The sequence below is a fragment of the Pogoniulus pusillus genome, unplaced genomic scaffold, assembly GCF_015220805.1.
Source record: "Pogoniulus pusillus isolate bPogPus1 unplaced genomic scaffold, bPogPus1.pri scaffold_72_arrow_ctg1, whole genome shotgun sequence".
Classification (NCBI taxonomy): Eukaryota; Metazoa; Chordata; class Aves; order Piciformes; family Lybiidae; genus Pogoniulus; species Pogoniulus pusillus.
Window position 1 is genome coordinate 174,675 of NW_026974719.1, and position 17,188 is coordinate 191,862.

Consider the following 17,188-nt stretch of genomic DNA (forward strand, 5'->3'; position numbering starts at 1 on the left):
AGCATTATTTGATTACTTCACAAAGCAGCAGAATGGAGTCTCTGACTCCAGCAACAGAAACACAGGGGGTTGCAGCCCTCCCAAAACTTCTCCTCAGCAGCACCACAGAAGGGCAGTGAGATGCTGTGCTGCAGCAGAGCCATTCGACTTTCCAACCCAGTTGAGCCTCTTGCCTTGATGTTGCAGCAAGCCTGCAAGACTGACCTGCACCACTGGTTACTCAGACTGACAGAGAGGCCAGGAACGCTGCCTGTTGAGGCCACTGGCTTGCCATTTCGATGGGCACAGTAAAATGTTTAATTGTAACCAAGGACAGGAGAACAAGAGGAATCTATTGTGAAATTCTGAAATCCAGCAGGTTTGCTCGGAGTTTGATTTTGGGCTGAAGGTGGCACAGTTTCCAATTCTCTCATTCCAACTCACACCACAGTAAAAGTCATCACCTGCCTGTTTTTAAAGCTAAATCTTTTCAGGAAAACAAAAGGTTAGAAGGAAAAATGATGAAGGTGGAAAAATCAAGATACACAAGTACCAAGGGAAAGGAGTTATGTAGTTTCCACAGCAGCTACACACTTCTGCCTGCAAATCAGGAAAACATTATTTATCTCAGGCTTGCTACCTCTTTTTTCCCCGAATAAGCAGGTGAGGATAGATTCAGCCAGACACCCGTCAGTGGGTGCTCCCACTCCCTTTAACAGGAATGTTAATGGAAACAAAATGTTACAGGATGTAACAACTTTATAGAGAACATCTCTCAATTGTTAGGGCTGCTTTGATATGTTTTAAAAGAAATATCCTACCTTTGTATCAGGAGTTTAAGACGACAAGTAACACTAGTTAGACCCACTGAAAACACAAACTAGTAAGCAACTTCAATTTCAAGAGTAATTAGGTGGGCACTATAAAGAATACTAAGCTGTAAATAGGAACTTTTATCCTGTTTTTCGTTTGTGGAATCTATGTGTTTGTTTTTGTTTCCTCCTTCCTCCTGAAGCTAAAATGTCAATTTCAACTAACTTTCCTGTATTGCTCTTCTCTAATTAATGGGAGCTTTACCACAAAAAGCCAGTGCTGAGCACAGAAGTCAGAGTACTGCTCGTCCAAGCTTTTCAAGGAGTAACATCTAATAAAGAAGTATCAAAATATTTATTAATACGTGCCTGTACAGAGGCTTTCTCCAGCAGCAATGCCTGGGACAGAAAAAGCACAAAGATAACTTATCAAGAAAGCAAGATCTATTGCTCTCCCTGCAGCAGCTGTTCAGCTAAATGCTTTCTATGCTGGGCACTGTAGTGCAGCTACAACTCTACAGGATGAAGAGAACTCTAACACCAACAAGCATCAGCAAAGCAATTAGCTAAAACCCAATTTCTGCTTATTAAGTGACTCCAGAGCAGGTGCAGGATACACTCATGGTCAGCCACTACACCCTGTTCAAAATTGCAGCAAGACCGAAGGATGGACATTTTGCTAACTTCAGAGAAAAGCTGGAAGACACTCACCAGAAGCAGCAGGCACAAACAGAAGCTCGCTCACAGGGCACTGCACTACAGGTCCAGGCAGCTTCAGCTCAAGTCCACTAACCAGTTAGGAAAGTTGGAGCTGAGGCAGAGCCTGATAATCCATACAGCCAAGACTATTTCCACACTCAAATCTCTTTACATCACTATCTGCAGTGGCAAGTGCAGTGTAACTGCTTCACAGCCCCAGAACAAGGTTTCAGTTAGTAAGTGGATACTGACAGGAACCTGTCTGCACCTCTGTGTCCAGTGGATTTTTTCCTAGCCTTTAACCTGTGCATTGCTGTGCAATTCCTGGGAATGCTCCCGAGGCACTCCTATCCTATCAGTCTTATCAGGTTTGCAGGTTTTCAGCTTCCCACACTGCAAGAAGCTGCAATGCCAGGCTCAACTGAATGCTCTGAAACATGCCAGAATCTCCTTTAATTGGCACGCCCCAACTAGAGCCTTTAGTTACCATCTGTAACTCCTACAGGACTATCCAGTACATCGCACACTGATGAATGTTAACTCTTACTGAATGCTGTGTCTCTCAGATGAGGCCACATATATTAGTAGAGAATTTTTAAATGGTTGGTTAGTTTAACTTAGCAATGGTAAGAGGAAAGGAAAAGCAACATCAGAATGGTCACACAGCAAGAAACACATGCTAGTGAGCACCACTGTTCACTGCTGTGAAGGGAAGAGCATGCGTGTCCTTCCAAAAGCATCAGTGTGCCACTTATGCCTGCCTGTCCCTGAGGAGGAGAGCAATGCTCAGTTAAAATCGGAGACAAATGGAAAGCCAATCACTTCAGACTATCAGATTGGTAGGGGGGCTGCTAACGAGGGTGCCAATTAAGTGGATTCCACAGGATACTCGAATTCCAAAGCACAGAAAGAGTAACGAAAAATTCTTAGTAAAGGCCATTATTGTCAGCAGTAGGACGTTCAACTGTAAGAAAGCCAATGCTAAATGCCAGCAAAAACACAGACTGTCAATTTCAGACTCAGGGCCTGCAGTACTTCAAAAAACTATTCTTTAAATGTTGACATTCATTAGGTAACTGCTTGTGGGTTTCGGTTGTACTTTTAATCAGGGAAGGTCTGATAATTAAGAGCTAAATGAGAGTAAAACTACATCCAAAGTCCCCTAGGCTTAGAGATGAAACATTGGAACTTAAACACATGATACTCTACTTGTCCACTTGTGTCTGCAGCCTGCTGGAAATGAGTTGCAAGAGATGTCTCATCTTGGAAAACTTCATTGCACTCCAGACACTTTAGACTATGTCTACAGAGTTTGGAGGGATCTTCATCTAGAGGCATGGCTGGGATGACGGGTGTGCTGGCTGGGGCCGATATGACTGCCCCAGTTATGCCAGGCTGCATCTTTGTTACTGTGTGTGTGCCAGCTCCTGTGGGGCTCTGGAGCATGGAGGCTGCAGTATTGCTTGAGGGAGATGCTATCATTTGATCTGCTGGGACTGGCTTTAAGATTAGGTGCGAACACTGCATTACAACCCCCTTTTCCTTGTGCCCACGAGCATGGGAAAGGAGGCTGCACTTGTTGTAGAAGACCAAGTTCTTTGTGCAGTGATTACAGGTCACTTCGATGCGCACGCTCCTGCGGTCGTAATGCTGGGTCAGGCTCTTCTCCAGGGCAAAGGAGTCGCCGCACTCCAGACACTTGTACCCTCGCGTCGGTAACGTGATTCCGGCGTTGGCAGGGGGACTGAGGTTTGGGATGTAAACTGGCACAGGATTGACGCTGCTCAGCACCTTATTGAATGCTTCCACTACTGAGCTTTGTAGAGATGACACCACCTGGACCCGAGACACTTTCTTAGAAGGCTGTGAGGCTGCTGCAGAAATTATTGCCTGCTTTATTTGTTGCTGAGGTTTTGTTAGCACTTGACGGAGTTCAGAGGTGGTTTGAGCACCTTGAGGCAGGAGATTAAGGTTGGCAAGATGGACTGTCTTTGGCACAAGTTTAGCGCTGGCAAGGCTGGACGCTGGCACCACAACGGTCTGCTGCTGTATAGCGTTGGCAGCCTTTATAATGGCGCTACTGGCACTCTGCACTGAGGCAGCAGATATTACGGTGGCCTTCACTGTAGTGTTGTTAGCGAGCTTCAAATTGATGACTTGGGACCCTGCTGTTTTAACTGCAGACACAGGCAGAAAGGCAGTAGCCACAGGTTTGATAGTGACTTGCTTTGGTGCAAGCTCTGCTGACGCAACTGCATTGGTGACAACCGTGGACTGGAGAGGAGCTCTAGGAGGAGAGGAAAGAACAGCAGCAGAGGTTGGTGAGGACAAGAGAGAGGTCATGGAAGTTACCATAGAAGCAGTCTGCTCTGGCTTTTTAGCAGAGTCCAAATCAACTTCTGGCAACACTCTGGTAACAGTTCTCTTGATCTCCCCAGAAGATGTCTTGATGGTTTTTATGCGAACCTTTGGAATTGCTGGTGTTGATCCTGCAGGAGAAGATGGAGACCCTTTGCTACTGTTTTCACTTGATACACTTCTGGGACTATCAGGTGGTTTGATAGAAGGCTTTTTAGCACCATCAATTAGACTCTGAGACTCAGGTGATTTTTCAGCAGCTCTGGGACTCTCACTCATGTCCTTCGGTAATGGAGAAGATTCTCCTGAATGAGACTGTAAATCTTTACTGGTATCTGTAGCTGCCTTTTTAGCGCTGAGTGCCGCAATCGCAGCGATACATGAAGAAAGCTTTGCTGATGACTTGGCTTTGGACTGTGAAACACTGGTGAGATTTGTTTCACTCTTTTCAGTACTCAGTTTTCCATCAAGCACCCTGTTTTCAAGAAGCTTCTCAGAACTATCTTTTAGCAATTTGTCCTCCATTTTCCGAGCTTTAAAAGGCTCATAGACACTTAAATTCACAGAGTTTGTCTCTGTTTCTCTTTTACCAGCTTTATTTTTATCTATATTACTTGAAACTGGGATTCCAGATTTAATCAAGTTCTCCCTTCCAAGTGCCTTTAGTTTGTCATATTCCTGCTGAGATACAGATCCCGCCAAGACATTTGCTCTGAAATTTGTACGCATCTCCTCTTTATCCGGGGGGTCATCCACCTCAATTTTTTCATCATCATCGAATTCTTCGGCACTTGATATTGGGCTAAACTGGTTGAAAGCTGAATCCTTCAGTGCAGTGTCAGAAGCTGACCTGTCATCTTTAAGCGACTTCCCCTCATCTTTACTGTAACTATCAAGAGCCGAGGATGTTAGAAAGCCATTATGCAAGCCATTGCCTGTGGAGTGGTGGCCATCCTTGTCCACTCCTTCTGAAGAATCAATAGTACGCACGTTTTTCACGATGACGCTCACGCCGACGTCAGACGATGTCGGGGCGTGAGAATCTTCATCTGGGTGAGCGTTTTGCTTTATGTGGCTCTCGTGGTCATCGTGTCCAGATTCAATAGCTGCTTTTGGGTCAACCATGTCTGGTATGTCGAAGGCTGCAAGAAGGTCGTCAAAATCTGGAGTCTTCATATCCCCCATGGTCATGTATTTGATTGTGAGCAACTCTGTGAAATAAACAGAAAGTCATCACCTCAGGGTCTGAAGCTCTATGAGTAGTCTTACCCAAAACACATGTTAACACAAGCCATGCAGAAGAGCGTTACGCCACTTCCAAAGGAGTGTTTTCAGAACTTAAACCACACAACAGTGTCCCAGTGCAAATGCAGGGCCACAGCATTACACAAAGAGCTGCAGTCCTCCATCAGCTTCACAGCCTGGAACCTAATCCTTTCATTCTAGTCACAAGACTGTTTCATAATGCTGCTTAATTCTGGTTTTGGTGTGTGGGGATTTTTTTCAGTTATACAATTTTAGAATTCATTTAATCAAGGGCATGTTTCTAGCTCCTGTGCATTTCAAAATAGTCACTGGGATAAAATGAGCAGAAGATTTAAGAACAGACACCAGACACATAACTGGTGCAGTTCGACTGTCTCGCAGTACTAGTGGAAGCTAACGCGTGTAGTTCGGCACACGTGGGAGCAGATGCCTTCCTATACTAAAGCAAGGCCATCATACTTAGGCATGGTACTGCAGCCCTGGACCTCAGCCTCCCATCCTGGTATGGTTTGACACCTCTGCCTAAAGGATTTCAAGAAGGGCCACAATTACACAGGCAGCTGTCTAATAAATAAAAAAATACATACACAGTAATGCCACAGTTACAAAGAAAGTTCCTGTGATAATTAGCTGGAAAGGATTGCCAAAACATACCAAATCCATGCAAAGCTACACAAAGCCTTTACTGATAGTTTTTTACACAGGTTTCAAGTGAGCATTACCACCTCAAATTCATAATTTGAGCTACAGCTTGCACTCCAACTGTATGTCAGTTCATAGGTGTCCTTTTGCAATGACTATACACATTCAGAAAGAACTAGAAAGTCTGCTGCTATAGAACTTCCTCTAACTACACACTCTGCACTAGCGACTAAAGAAGTAAGGGCCACTGACACAGTATGTCATCCCAGTGTGTTTGAGCATAAAGCCGTGCAGCAGAGGAGATGCATCTGTCCTTCACCAATGAACTGTGCTTCGTTCCGAAAGGGGACAGCATCCCTGAAGAATGCAGAGGTCTGCAGAGCTCCCATCAGAGATGCAGCCACAGACAGCACTCTGCATAAAGCTGCAGCTGCCTTCTGAACATATGCAGAAGAACAACCCCTCTGCTCTATTAGAGCATGAGAAGAGAATGTTATTTCCTCCATGAGGGACCAGAATCACTACTACCCTTAGGAGGAATCTTTCCTATTGCTCAAACTTTCAAAGCAATCTGTTAAACAAAAAGGGTCAAAAGGCACAGCCAGCCTTGATAAGCAATTAAGCAAAGTTGTAAGCTGGACCTTTACTCATCTCTTCCTCACTATTCTAGTACACCACCTGAAGACTCAATATAGAAGTGCTTTCCACCACAAGTGCCAGAATTCTGAAGCCACATTCCTCTCTTCTTTTCCTCCAAAAACCTTTCAGTAACTCCTTCCCTTAAGGATAAAACTCTGCTTTTCATCCAAGATCAGAAGCAGCTGACACCTTGGCTGCCAGACAAGCTGTTAGGCTGTTCCTTCTCTGGGACATTGTGATGCTTGCAAATACTTCAGAACAGGAAATGAGGCAATTTCCTGGTTCCCTAGGAAATCCTGATCTTCCAGGAACTGCAATTTCTTTGAGAGCTTTTAAAATGTCCAGAGCAAAGCCCTCTGTATCCAAAGATACACAGAAAGGTGTAAAATGCAGTATCGGAGGGCTATCATTAATATGACCTTCAGAACTGAAGGTTTGTAATCACAGTCCTCAGACTAAACAAAGACTAGAGCAACAACCTGCAAAACCCTCACCTCCTCCACATCTTTGTCCAAAACAGAACTGTTTTAGAAACTCAAAGTTTCTAAACACTAGAGACAAAACCCAGTGGAATGTTAACTTGAAGTATGTATTATGAAGAACAATGGAGAGATGATACAGCAAATTAAACACCCCTAGCTCTGTGGGTGCTTGTATAGTCAGTTCTTAGATTTACTGAATCGGTCTAGAGTCTTATTTCATTTTCAGGTGACAGTCTCCCTTTGGAACACTCCTTTTCCTTTCCATGGACTAGTTCCATTTCTGGCTAACTCGCCTGGCTGGCTGCTGCTGTTTCCCAGAGTGCCAGGAAAAGCCTTTTGCTATTATTGCTATATTTGCAACCTTTAGGGCGCTTGAATTACTGAGACTAGTCACAGAGTGTTAAGGGTTGGAAGGGACCTCCAGAGATCATTGTTATTAATCAGGTTCTTTAAAAACCTCAAGCATTGTGTTGCTTATTGATTTTTCACTGATAGAAGTAGCTAAAAAGGGGGAAACCCCAGATATGGCCAGTAGGAATTACACAGCTCAGAGAGCCATGGAGCAGTGAGGTGCAATGATGCTTCGGGGTCTGCTTCTTCAACAGCAGGTGACAGGACTTCTGGGAAGGTATTGCTGGGTGTGAAGTAGCAGACTCTGAACACTTACTCGTGACTGCCATGAGCCTTTCCAGTGACAATGCCCACTCCTGCATGTTCATTGGCATCTTACTGAAATGTGAGGAGTGAGTTGTGTTCAGGAGGACAAACCATGATGGTTTGGGGCATTCAAAGTGCTTGACTTTGTACATTCTTCCTTCCCTGGGAAAGAAGCCTAGATGTGAAGACTTCCAACTTTGCATTGTTTCTGGATTACAAGCATGGTCTTAACTTGTTCTATTTTTATTCTTTCATTTCATTACCAACCTTTAAAGAACTGACCAATTTTTCCTTCTTGTCATGTACCTTCCTGGTCACCCAAATCTTTGCTGCTCAGCCACAAGTCTGGCGACTCTGTGCAACTGCTTTCACTGTCTGTACCAGACTCATCTTCTCTAGCATATATGCAAATTCCAACCCTCTGCCTTCAAATCCCACTTAACTGTCTGTACTCCAAACACCTAACTCCATACTTGTGTCAAACAGCTGCTCAACTCAAGCCTCCCTCAGCAGCAAGTCTGTTTATTATATACGGAAATAGGAAAATCCCAACTCTAATTTTCATTTACCCACAATTTGTGTTCCCATGACTGCATTCCTTTACCTCCCTTAAACTCTTCCTACAGTTTCAACCTCCATTTGTAATAGATACAGTTATGGACTGCTCACTTTCTAGGGCAGAGACATTTCTTTCCTATATTCTTCAAAGAAATTCAGTGTTCCTTTCAGAACTGTGAAATAAGAGCACTGAGATGCCACTTTTCAGTGCCTACCATACAGTAATGCATAAGTTCTGGAAGGACACATCTGTGAGGTTCTCCTCCCCCTCTACTCTGCCCTGGTGAGACCTCACCTTGAGTACTGCTTTCAGTTTCAGGCTCCCCAGTTTAAGAGGGACAGGGATCTGCTGGAGAGGCTCCAGAGGAGGGCTATGAGGATGATGAGGGGACTGGAACACTGCCTGATGAGGAGAGGCTGAGGGACCTGAGGCTGTTTAGTCTGGAGAACAGAAGACTGAGAAGGGATTTAATAAACATTTATCAATATATGAGGGCTGGGGCTCAGGATTGGGGGGACAGGCTCTGCTCACTGCTCCCTGGGATAGGACAAGGAGCAATGGATGGAAGCTGCAGCACAGGAGGTTCCATCTCGAGGGTTTACTTCTTGACTGTAAGGGTCCCAGAGTACTGGCACAGGCTCCCCAGAGAGGCTGCAGAGTCTCCTTCTCTGGATACTTTCAAGGCCTGTATGGCTATGTTCCTGTGTGCCCTGAGCTAGACTGTATCGTCCTGCTCTGGCAGAGAGGTTGGACTGAATGAGCTCTTTAGGTCCCTTCCGACCCCTGACATCCTCTGATCCTGTGATACGTAACAACCATTCTGTTATGGTTAGACTGATGGAAATTCCTAGTCAGACATGCTATTCCAGAATAAAATTTCCTATCACCTGAAACAATTACTCCACTTCCAAACACATGTAATGATCCCTTAACATTGTCATGCTCATTTTGAAACACAATGCCTACACTGGGAGCAACACCAGCTTAACTAGCATAAAAGTCTACTCATTAAGCTTCTGCACTGTTAAGCCAAGGAATTCCATCAGCTAGAGAAGTCTGAAGTGATTCAATCAGAATGACAAACACCCTAACGTTGGGCAAACGCCAGCCTACCACAGAGACGGGGGGGGGGGGCAGGTCATGAGTTACTCAATGTGCATTAGTAACTGCAGCTAGCATCTTGAAGCCTTTACTTTGCCGGCTAACTATCTGACAGAAAAACAAAAGCAGTATGCTAATTCAACCACCAGACCTTCCTCAGGAAGCAAAAGCCACAGCTCAAATCACAGCTTGGTGTGGTTTGCAGTGCTCAGCAGGCAAGTCAGATATGCAAGAGGCCACTGTAACCACAGTCGGTGGCCCCTAACTCGTTCACAAATCCCAGTTCCTCCGCACCCGTTTGCAGCCCCATGGCTTGGCACTGGCAGAACCGACACTTGCTTCCACAAACACAGCCTTCAAGCTAGGCAGCATTTTGATGTCTAGGAACAAGGCTTTTGTTTGCCATCCATAGCACAAGTAAGGTCACAACAGTCCTCAAGGAAACATCTCTGTGAAGCGTGGGGTGGCTTAGTTAGGATCTAGACCGAGCAACCTGCTATTTCAGTGTTACACAGGCAATCTAGCAAAGAACCTTTGAGAAGAAGTCTTAGCCCAGTATTCCAAGAACTAAAAATGTTAGCTTCTTGTTATTGCTCCATGCCATAGCTTTGATGCTAGCATTTTCACAGAGATTTCAACATTTATTCTTTACTAGCCCAAAAGTGTTCTCAGCAGACATTTCACAATTTTGGAATAGCTGAGGCTATGAAAGGGACCACATGCAACTGGTTCAAAGTTGACCACGATCAGTCTTCAGCTGGCACAAGGCACAGGAATATGCCAACACATGAGCACGGCATCCCCTCTCCTGCAACCATATGGAACTGAACAGACCATCTGTCTGCAGCTGGCCAAATGAAAACAACCTGTATTTATCAAGAGATACAGTTAAGATTTTGGGCCTAGCACCTTCTTAAATTTCTCCTAAACCAGAGATTAATTCTTGAAGTAAATCCTCATTACCATTCTTTGTGCTCTACTTAAAAAGCATTACAAAAATGGCTTAATTTTGCACTTCTCTATGTAAACTGGGCTGGGACATGAACAATCAGGATGTACAACAGCAATGCAGAGAGTGCTGAGATTCTCACTCAATGCTAACTGGAATCACATTCTAACAGCACTTGTTTCCTGCCTACCTCCTTCAGTGCGCTTCTTTCTTTCAGTGGATGGCACTTCTTCCTCAAAACCTGCATGAAGCAGATGCAGACTGCCAGCCAGGCAGGGCCTGTCTGCAACGCCAACAGCAGACAGGCCCCAAAATGTGAGGGTCAAGGTTGGGGTTTTCCAACACAAATTCCCAGCAATCTCTAGACAGATTTCTATTTTAACACACAGCTGTACTCCTAAGAAAACCCAAGTTAGCTAATCGATTCAAAAGAGGCTTGGAACTTGGTAAGTCATTACCCTTATTCTCAAGATCAAAGGGCTGAGAGAAGTGTTAGTGCAAAGTGAGATCACGACTGCTGATGCCGAGGACCAACTCCCTGGCACTAAGCAGCAGTTTCTACTGGCAAGCTGGCCTACGTGCAGAGCCCAAACCTCCTGCTGAAGTGCTTTTACCAATAGTATTAGACTAACAGAATTAAACTCAGCAGCAACACTGCAGACTCCAGAAGCTATTCAGGTGTCTCATCTTACAGGCTACAAAAATCCCTGCAAACTCAAAACCTCCTCTGACAAAAGACAAGAATTCACAGTGCACATCACGTTCAAAAAATCCAAACACAACAGATACAGTGAATTTTGTGACAATTCAGGAACCTACAGTTTTAAAACTGCTTACTATTCTGGTATAAAAATATTAAACCTAAAAGGTGCTCTGATGTAACAGGAATTTTAGCTGACAGTTGGAAAACGTGCAGCAGCAGCAATAGATAGTACCCCTATCGTGCAACAAGAATTCATGTTCACAAGAACAGTTTTGTGACGGATGTCTACAGTCAAATATAAAACCTCTGCATCCAAACGATGAGAAATCTGAGCAGAAACCAGCAGTGATCTATCCAGCACTTTGCTCCACCACACAAGCTATTTACTGCCCTATCAAATCTGAGAAACCACACATTGTAACTGCGTTAGAAGCCACAAACCCCATCATTTCAGGCTAAACACTAGCTTTCTATTTTCACTTTTCCACAATTAATATCTATACCCCTTACATAATCTAGTGCAGGCAGAAATAAGAAGGTTCCCTTGCACTGTCACTCTGGTGCAGGCACCCTGCCTATCATCAGCCACCACACAACTTGCCCAATATCCACAACCTCTCCATGCTTTTTAGACTGTTTTGTTTGCTGAGCACAGAGGAAAAGCCCCCTCATCTCACACCAGAACAGAGCGTTTGCAGCGTTTTGCCTCCGTACATGTCTTGACTGCAGATTGCCAAAGCACTGCCAGGACGGGTCAGGGTTTTTACAAATCATAATGGTTAAGATTCTAGAGCTGCTGATTTCCTGTTATAGGAAGTAGCAGTTCTGGCAAAAGATCCCTCAGGCAAAATGTTTAGTGTTCCAATGTGTAAGCTCTAACAGCCTTTGTTCTTCCCTTTGCTTATATTCATTCCCTCTTTCTTCTCCCTCTCTCTGAATCCTTCAGCTTTCAATGGAAGATACAAATGACAGCCCCAATCTAAACACACATTTATCTTTCAGATAAGAGAGGGAAAAAAAACTGATCCTTTATCCACTGCTTTGAGTTAAAAGTAGTCATCCCTCAGGAGTTGATGCACTGCCCATCCGGCTTCCTATTCTTACTGCATCACTGCACATTATTATAATTCGTGCCACTAATGACCCAGCAAAGCTCCCTCAAACCTCTGAAACATGTCTGTCCACTTGGCTGCTACGAAATCCTCCCTGGCTTGCAGCAGATTAAGAAATGCCATCCATACTATTTATTCTCCCCGCTTCTTTCGTGGAGGCTATATAGTAAGCACGCATCTAACACTCCAGACCTCCCTCAGAAATCAGGATCTCGGGTTACTCAGACATGGCCAAACAAGCAACCTTTAAAAAACAGGCAGCAAATTCTGAGTGTGTAATGCTGTAGCAACACAGAACCTTTTGCTGCCATGCGGTCCGCAATTGATGACTGTCACTCAGAGGCCTATTCCAGATCACTGCACTGTGGAGAAAATGCTTTCTCTCGACAGAAGACATTTGGTTGAAAATACTGCATTTAGCCAAGGTGTCAGTAAGTCTTTACAAATAATAGCTTTAATCCTATTAAAGCTGGAGGACGCTAATAGCATTTCTTTAGCAACACTTAAACAATTGTCTCCTTGCTAATGTGCCAACTGTGCACTCAGAAGCCAGATTCACTTCTCACATACATGTACTCTCACGCTATTGTTACACTCACACCCAAGCCACCACATCTCACCTTGTGAACCTTGACCTCTGAAAGATTTTTTAGCCAATGCTCAGTTAGTGCCACAGATGCATTACTTCTGCAAATATGAAAGGGTTAAAGGCAGCCCCAGTCAATAGGCCTACAAGGAGGAAAAAAAAAAAAAAAGAAGAAAAAAGAGAAAAATAGAAAAAAAGGAAATCGGGTATGCCTTACAGCATCTCTGCAATGCTTTTATACACAATTCTGCAACAACATTGTTTCCTTTTGGCCTTACGGAAAGGCACATCAGCCCCCCCCCCCGCCAGCGTCTCCTAAGAAAAACACAAGACAGTACCCTGTAAATAAAACAGCATGCAAAGCAGCATTCTTCAGTCACAAGCATAGCTACAATTACAAATCACTCAATCCGTTTTATTCAGTTCAGTTTTAAAATAGACTGCATAACCAGTGTCCCACCCTTGCAAAGCAAAAATATTTTAACAAGGGTCATAAATCTCAGCTCTTGCCCACTCCTTAAGCATAAAAAGGCATGAAAAGCCAAAGTAATCTCAGTTACTGCAAATATGTACATTCATACACAGAATCCTTTATGACTATATTAGCCACATACCAGTGCTGTGTGTCTAAAGTGTGCATTCACATACTGTTTTGGGATGGTATCTTTCTGCAAGCTCCTCTGCTTTTGGCTGCCATGAAGGGAGGAAGCTATCCCACTGTAGTAGCTCAGTGACTGCATTGTGTTCAGAGCTGATCTGCCTCAAACCAGTTCCAGCCGGTTCTGGTCACCCTACATAAAAAGCTATGGCAACCCTCGCTGAGTTGCCAACAAGTGCCTGAAAATCGCAAGGGCTCTTTTTTCTGTGGTGGTGGGGCCGGCAGCAGCCCTGTGCCCCTGCTCCCTTCGCCCCGGCCCACGCAGCCCCCTTGCTCCCCAGTGCCGCCCCACACGCTCCCTTCCTCTCCTCCCCCACTTACCTCCCACAACCTGGCTGAGAGCTGTGAGTGTGTGCGTGCCTGTCTGTAGCTAACAAAGAGCCCGCAATAAAAATCCTCACAGGATCTCTTGCAGCACCAGGCAGGCTCGGCCACAGCACTGGGAGCCGGGCTGCTAACCCAGGGCAGCCCCCCCAGCACAAGGGCTGGCTGCTCAGCAGCTTCTCATCGGCTCCCTCATGCCCACGGCCATGGGGTGGCCAAGTAGGGTCTCCTCCCGGCCGCCCTCCCCACTCCTCGCTGCATGTGGGGCCGCCCAGGCGGCATTTTCCCTTCCGCACGGCGCTGCCCCAAAGATTGCCAGACGCGCACCTCCCTCCCCTCCAGAAGCCATTTCCGCAGCAGCGAGATGCCTGCAAGCCCCTTGCTTTGCCCCCTCCTCGCAGCAGAGCTGGCTGCTGAGATGATCTTATCTTTCCTTTTTATTTGGCTATTCAACTGTCCTGAAGGCAGTGGAAAGCAGCAAGCCGCAGACCCACGCCTGGCCTCCCCCCTCCGCCTTCCCACACCCAGGGCTGCGGGGGAGGCCAGGACGCGGTCTGTGCAGCCTGCCTGCTCCCACCATGCAAAGATGGCTGCTGCCTGCAGCCGTCTGCTCGCTCCCACATCCTTTTCTGGGGCCACGTCTCATCAGGGCCACAGCTCCCCGCGGTGCCAGAGTCCCTCCAGGGCAGGGCTCCGTGCCCACCTTTGCCCCTGGCACTTCTGCTCCTGGCCCGCTCCCCCTTCTTCCTCTGCCACCCAGGGCCTTTCTCCTGCGTGGCTGCCAGGCACCCCGAATCGAGACATTTTTCTCCCCGTTCCTGTGTTGGCTACTCACCCTTGCACTGGCCAAACCAGTAACTACCTCCGCCTACGCGCCAAGCCCCATCCTCTCCAGGGTCTGCCGTGCGATGGCTCTTCAGCAAGGCTTTCCTGCGAGCCAGCTGCCACGACAGGCTACACCAGCCAGCCCCTCTGCTCTCCGGGCTGCACCTGTAACTGTTAGCAGAGGTCTCGGGCACAACCCTTCACCCCCCCTTCCCCTGCGGAGAGAGCTGAGCTCTGGCACTTTCTCCACATCCCTCATCCCCACCCCATTCTGGGGAAAGCGACCATGTTCTTCCGCTGCTCAGTCCGTCTTCTCCGTGCAGGCGGCTGCAGCCGGCCCTCCCTCAGCCCCGCAGCCAGGGTGGGCTGCTCCCGCCTCTGCGGGCCGCCGTGGCCCCGGGCACCGCGCTGGCGGACCCTGGCCCCCTCCCTTCAGCGCGGCCCCCGTGCCCCCCCGCGCAGGGCCGGTCGCTCCCCGGCCTGGGGTCGGCCCTACCGGAACGGGCCCTGCCGAGCCCCGGGCGGGAAGAATTGTCCCCGTTATGTGCGGGGGACGCTCGGGGAGGGGAGGCCGCGGCCCCTCCGGCTGCAGAGAGAGCGGCCGAACGGGGGAAGGCGGTGGAATGGCCACGGCCGAGCGATGCCCCCCCCCGCCCCGCGCCGGGCCGTCTCGAAGCCGCCGGCCCTGCAGCCGCCGTGCTCGGGTGGCCGCGGGGCTCCGGCAGTCGCCCGAGCAGCGCTCCGGCCCCGGAGCGGCCCGACCCGCGCCGAGCTGAGCAGGCCCGGCAGGCCGCTCCGCCGCAGCCTGCCCGCGGCGGGGCCTGCGCGCAGACGAGGCGAGGGCCGGAGCCGAGCCCGGCAGCTGGAAGGCGACCCCCACCGCATGCAACCTCCGCACCCCCATGCAAACACACCTGCTGCGGGCCTGCGGCCCGGCCGCGGCTGCTCCGGCCGGCGGCCTCAGGCGGCCATGGCTAAGGTCCGCGCTGCCTCGGCCGCCTGCAGAGCGGCCTGGCTAAGGATGGTGGAACATAATGGCAAGGAGGCTCTGCCGGGACTGAGGAGAAGGCGGGGGTGGGGGTGCCTCGGCTTGCACAGATGGGGGAGACGCTCCCGTGTGATTCCGTGTGAAACGGCTCCCTGGAGTGTGCCGGGGGCGGGGAGGGCTGCCGCTGCCTCCGAGCGCTCAGCGGGCAGACGCTGGGGCAGTCCGGGTCGCGGCCTCCCGCAGCCCGGCGAGTGTGGCGGGTGCCCTGCGCAACCGCCGGGGCTTGCCGAGCCAGGGAATCCCGCCGCGAACGGAAGCGAGCGGCGCCGCGGGCGCCTGGGGACGGCAGCACCGGTGCCGCTCCCTCCCCGGCTCTCCCCCGCGGCAGGGACGGTAGGCCCGCACCGACGCCGCCGGCCCCGCGGGAGGCCCCGCATCTCGGGGCGCCAGGCTGCAGTGGCCTGGGTCGGGCCGCCCTGCTCGCTCCGGCCGCGGAAGGGAGTCCCGTGCCCTGCGCGCAGCAGGGCTCGCTGTGTGCCGGGACTTGAGCCCTAGCGTGCTGCGGGCAGACCTGTGGGGCCGAGGAGGTGTCACTCTCTGGCGGGTCGCGGCGGCTCCGCCGCTCATGTTTCGGTTCTCGGTCAACAAAGGGGAGCAGAACTGACAGTGTGTGCTCAGCCGCAGCCTCGTTCCTGCTGCAGCAGCGCGGCGTGGCGAGTAGGCTGCTCTGGGAGCTGGGGGGTCCAGGTGCTGCGCTGCCTGCTGGGGCAGGTGTGGCTGCCAAACCTTGGCAGGGGCTTCTCACCAAGCACCTCAGGGACGTGAACCATCCCAGCACACAGCAACACATAGTGAATCTCCACACAGAACAAAAAGCAATATCTAAGGGACGGGGGTCGAGAGTGTGGGGCTAGATGCCTCTCAGTGGTGTCCAGGCAAAAACTGGGACCCAGGAGGTCCTGTCTGAGCATCAGGAAAAACTCCTGTAAGGGTGCCAGAAGCACTGGGCCAGGCTGCCCAAAGAGGATGTGGACTCTCTTCTGGAGAGATTCTAAAACCACCTGGACACTGTGATCTTGGGCAGCCTGGTCTGGGTGACCCTGCTGCAGCAGGAGGGTTGGACTGGATGATCTCCAGAGGTCCCTTCCAATCCCCACCAGTCTGTGATTCCGTGAACTCAAAATGATCACATCCTTCCTGGAGACAGTCCGGTGGTTTGGGCTGCTACCTCTCCTGGCCAGCTGCATTTGGTACTAGCCATTTGTTACAAAGCATCCCGGTGTCAGTGGCACAAGTTTTGAGAGGAACTCTGCTCCTTTTCTGCCACGGGACAGCATATCTTACAAGTGTGCAGCATTATTTCTGGGGCGTGAACTTCCACAGCTGACTGCCTTCGCTGGATCCTGTTAACGTCTTTCGATATGTAACACTGAAGTTTATGTTCTAAGCCTCTTTGCTGTAGGCTGTATAAGCACTAACTGTATATCCTGGTTGAAGTTATGATGTTACAAACCCACCGGTGAGGCAGCAGTCACAAAGGCCACTGCGTTGTCCTCTGGAGGAGGACACCCTGCTGGGAGCTGTGCTGGTGGGACTGATATGGCAGGCTCAGGCCCTGACTGCTCACATGCCAGCCTGTGGACTTCTTCGGGGACAAAGTTCAACTTGTTGCAGTTAACCAGCAGCAAAGTGCTTCCTTGGCATGGGTGGCAGTCGTTGAGTCAGATAGCTTCACAGAGTTTGAGTACAGTGAATTCATTCGGGCACTTATAGAAAACAGAAACACGTTTGTGTTCGGCACTGGTCTCTGCTGCTCAAGTAGGGCCATGGAATTCAGCTTGCACAAGGG

The 17,188-nt window shown here is 48.9% G+C and overlaps 1 protein-coding gene across 9 annotated transcripts in view; it reads right to left on the reverse strand.

The window, feature by feature from the left end:
- ZNF532 (zinc finger protein 532) overlaps nt 1-16,074 on the reverse strand; it is a 39,028-nt gene extending 22,954 nt beyond the window's left edge. For 2 of the 9 annotated variants that reach the window (XM_064141794.1, XM_064141787.1), the window contains exons 1-3: nt 14,362-15,069; nt 13,193-13,335; nt 2,700-5,059 (exon numbers count right to left, since the gene is read on the reverse strand). In XM_064141794.1, coding sequence (XP_063997864.1) covers nt 2,700-5,059; nt 13,193-13,241 — 2,409 coding nt within the window. In that variant the 5' untranslated portion in view covers nt 13,242-13,335; nt 14,362-15,069. Of the gene's footprint in view, nt 1-2,699; nt 5,060-12,578; nt 12,688-13,158; nt 13,450-13,523; nt 15,070-15,265 lie in introns of those variants that run through there. The other 7 variants (XM_064141788.1, XM_064141790.1, XM_064141795.1 and 4 more) reach the window with 7 other exon arrangements.
- Nucleotides 16,075-17,188: the final 1,114 nt, after the last annotated feature.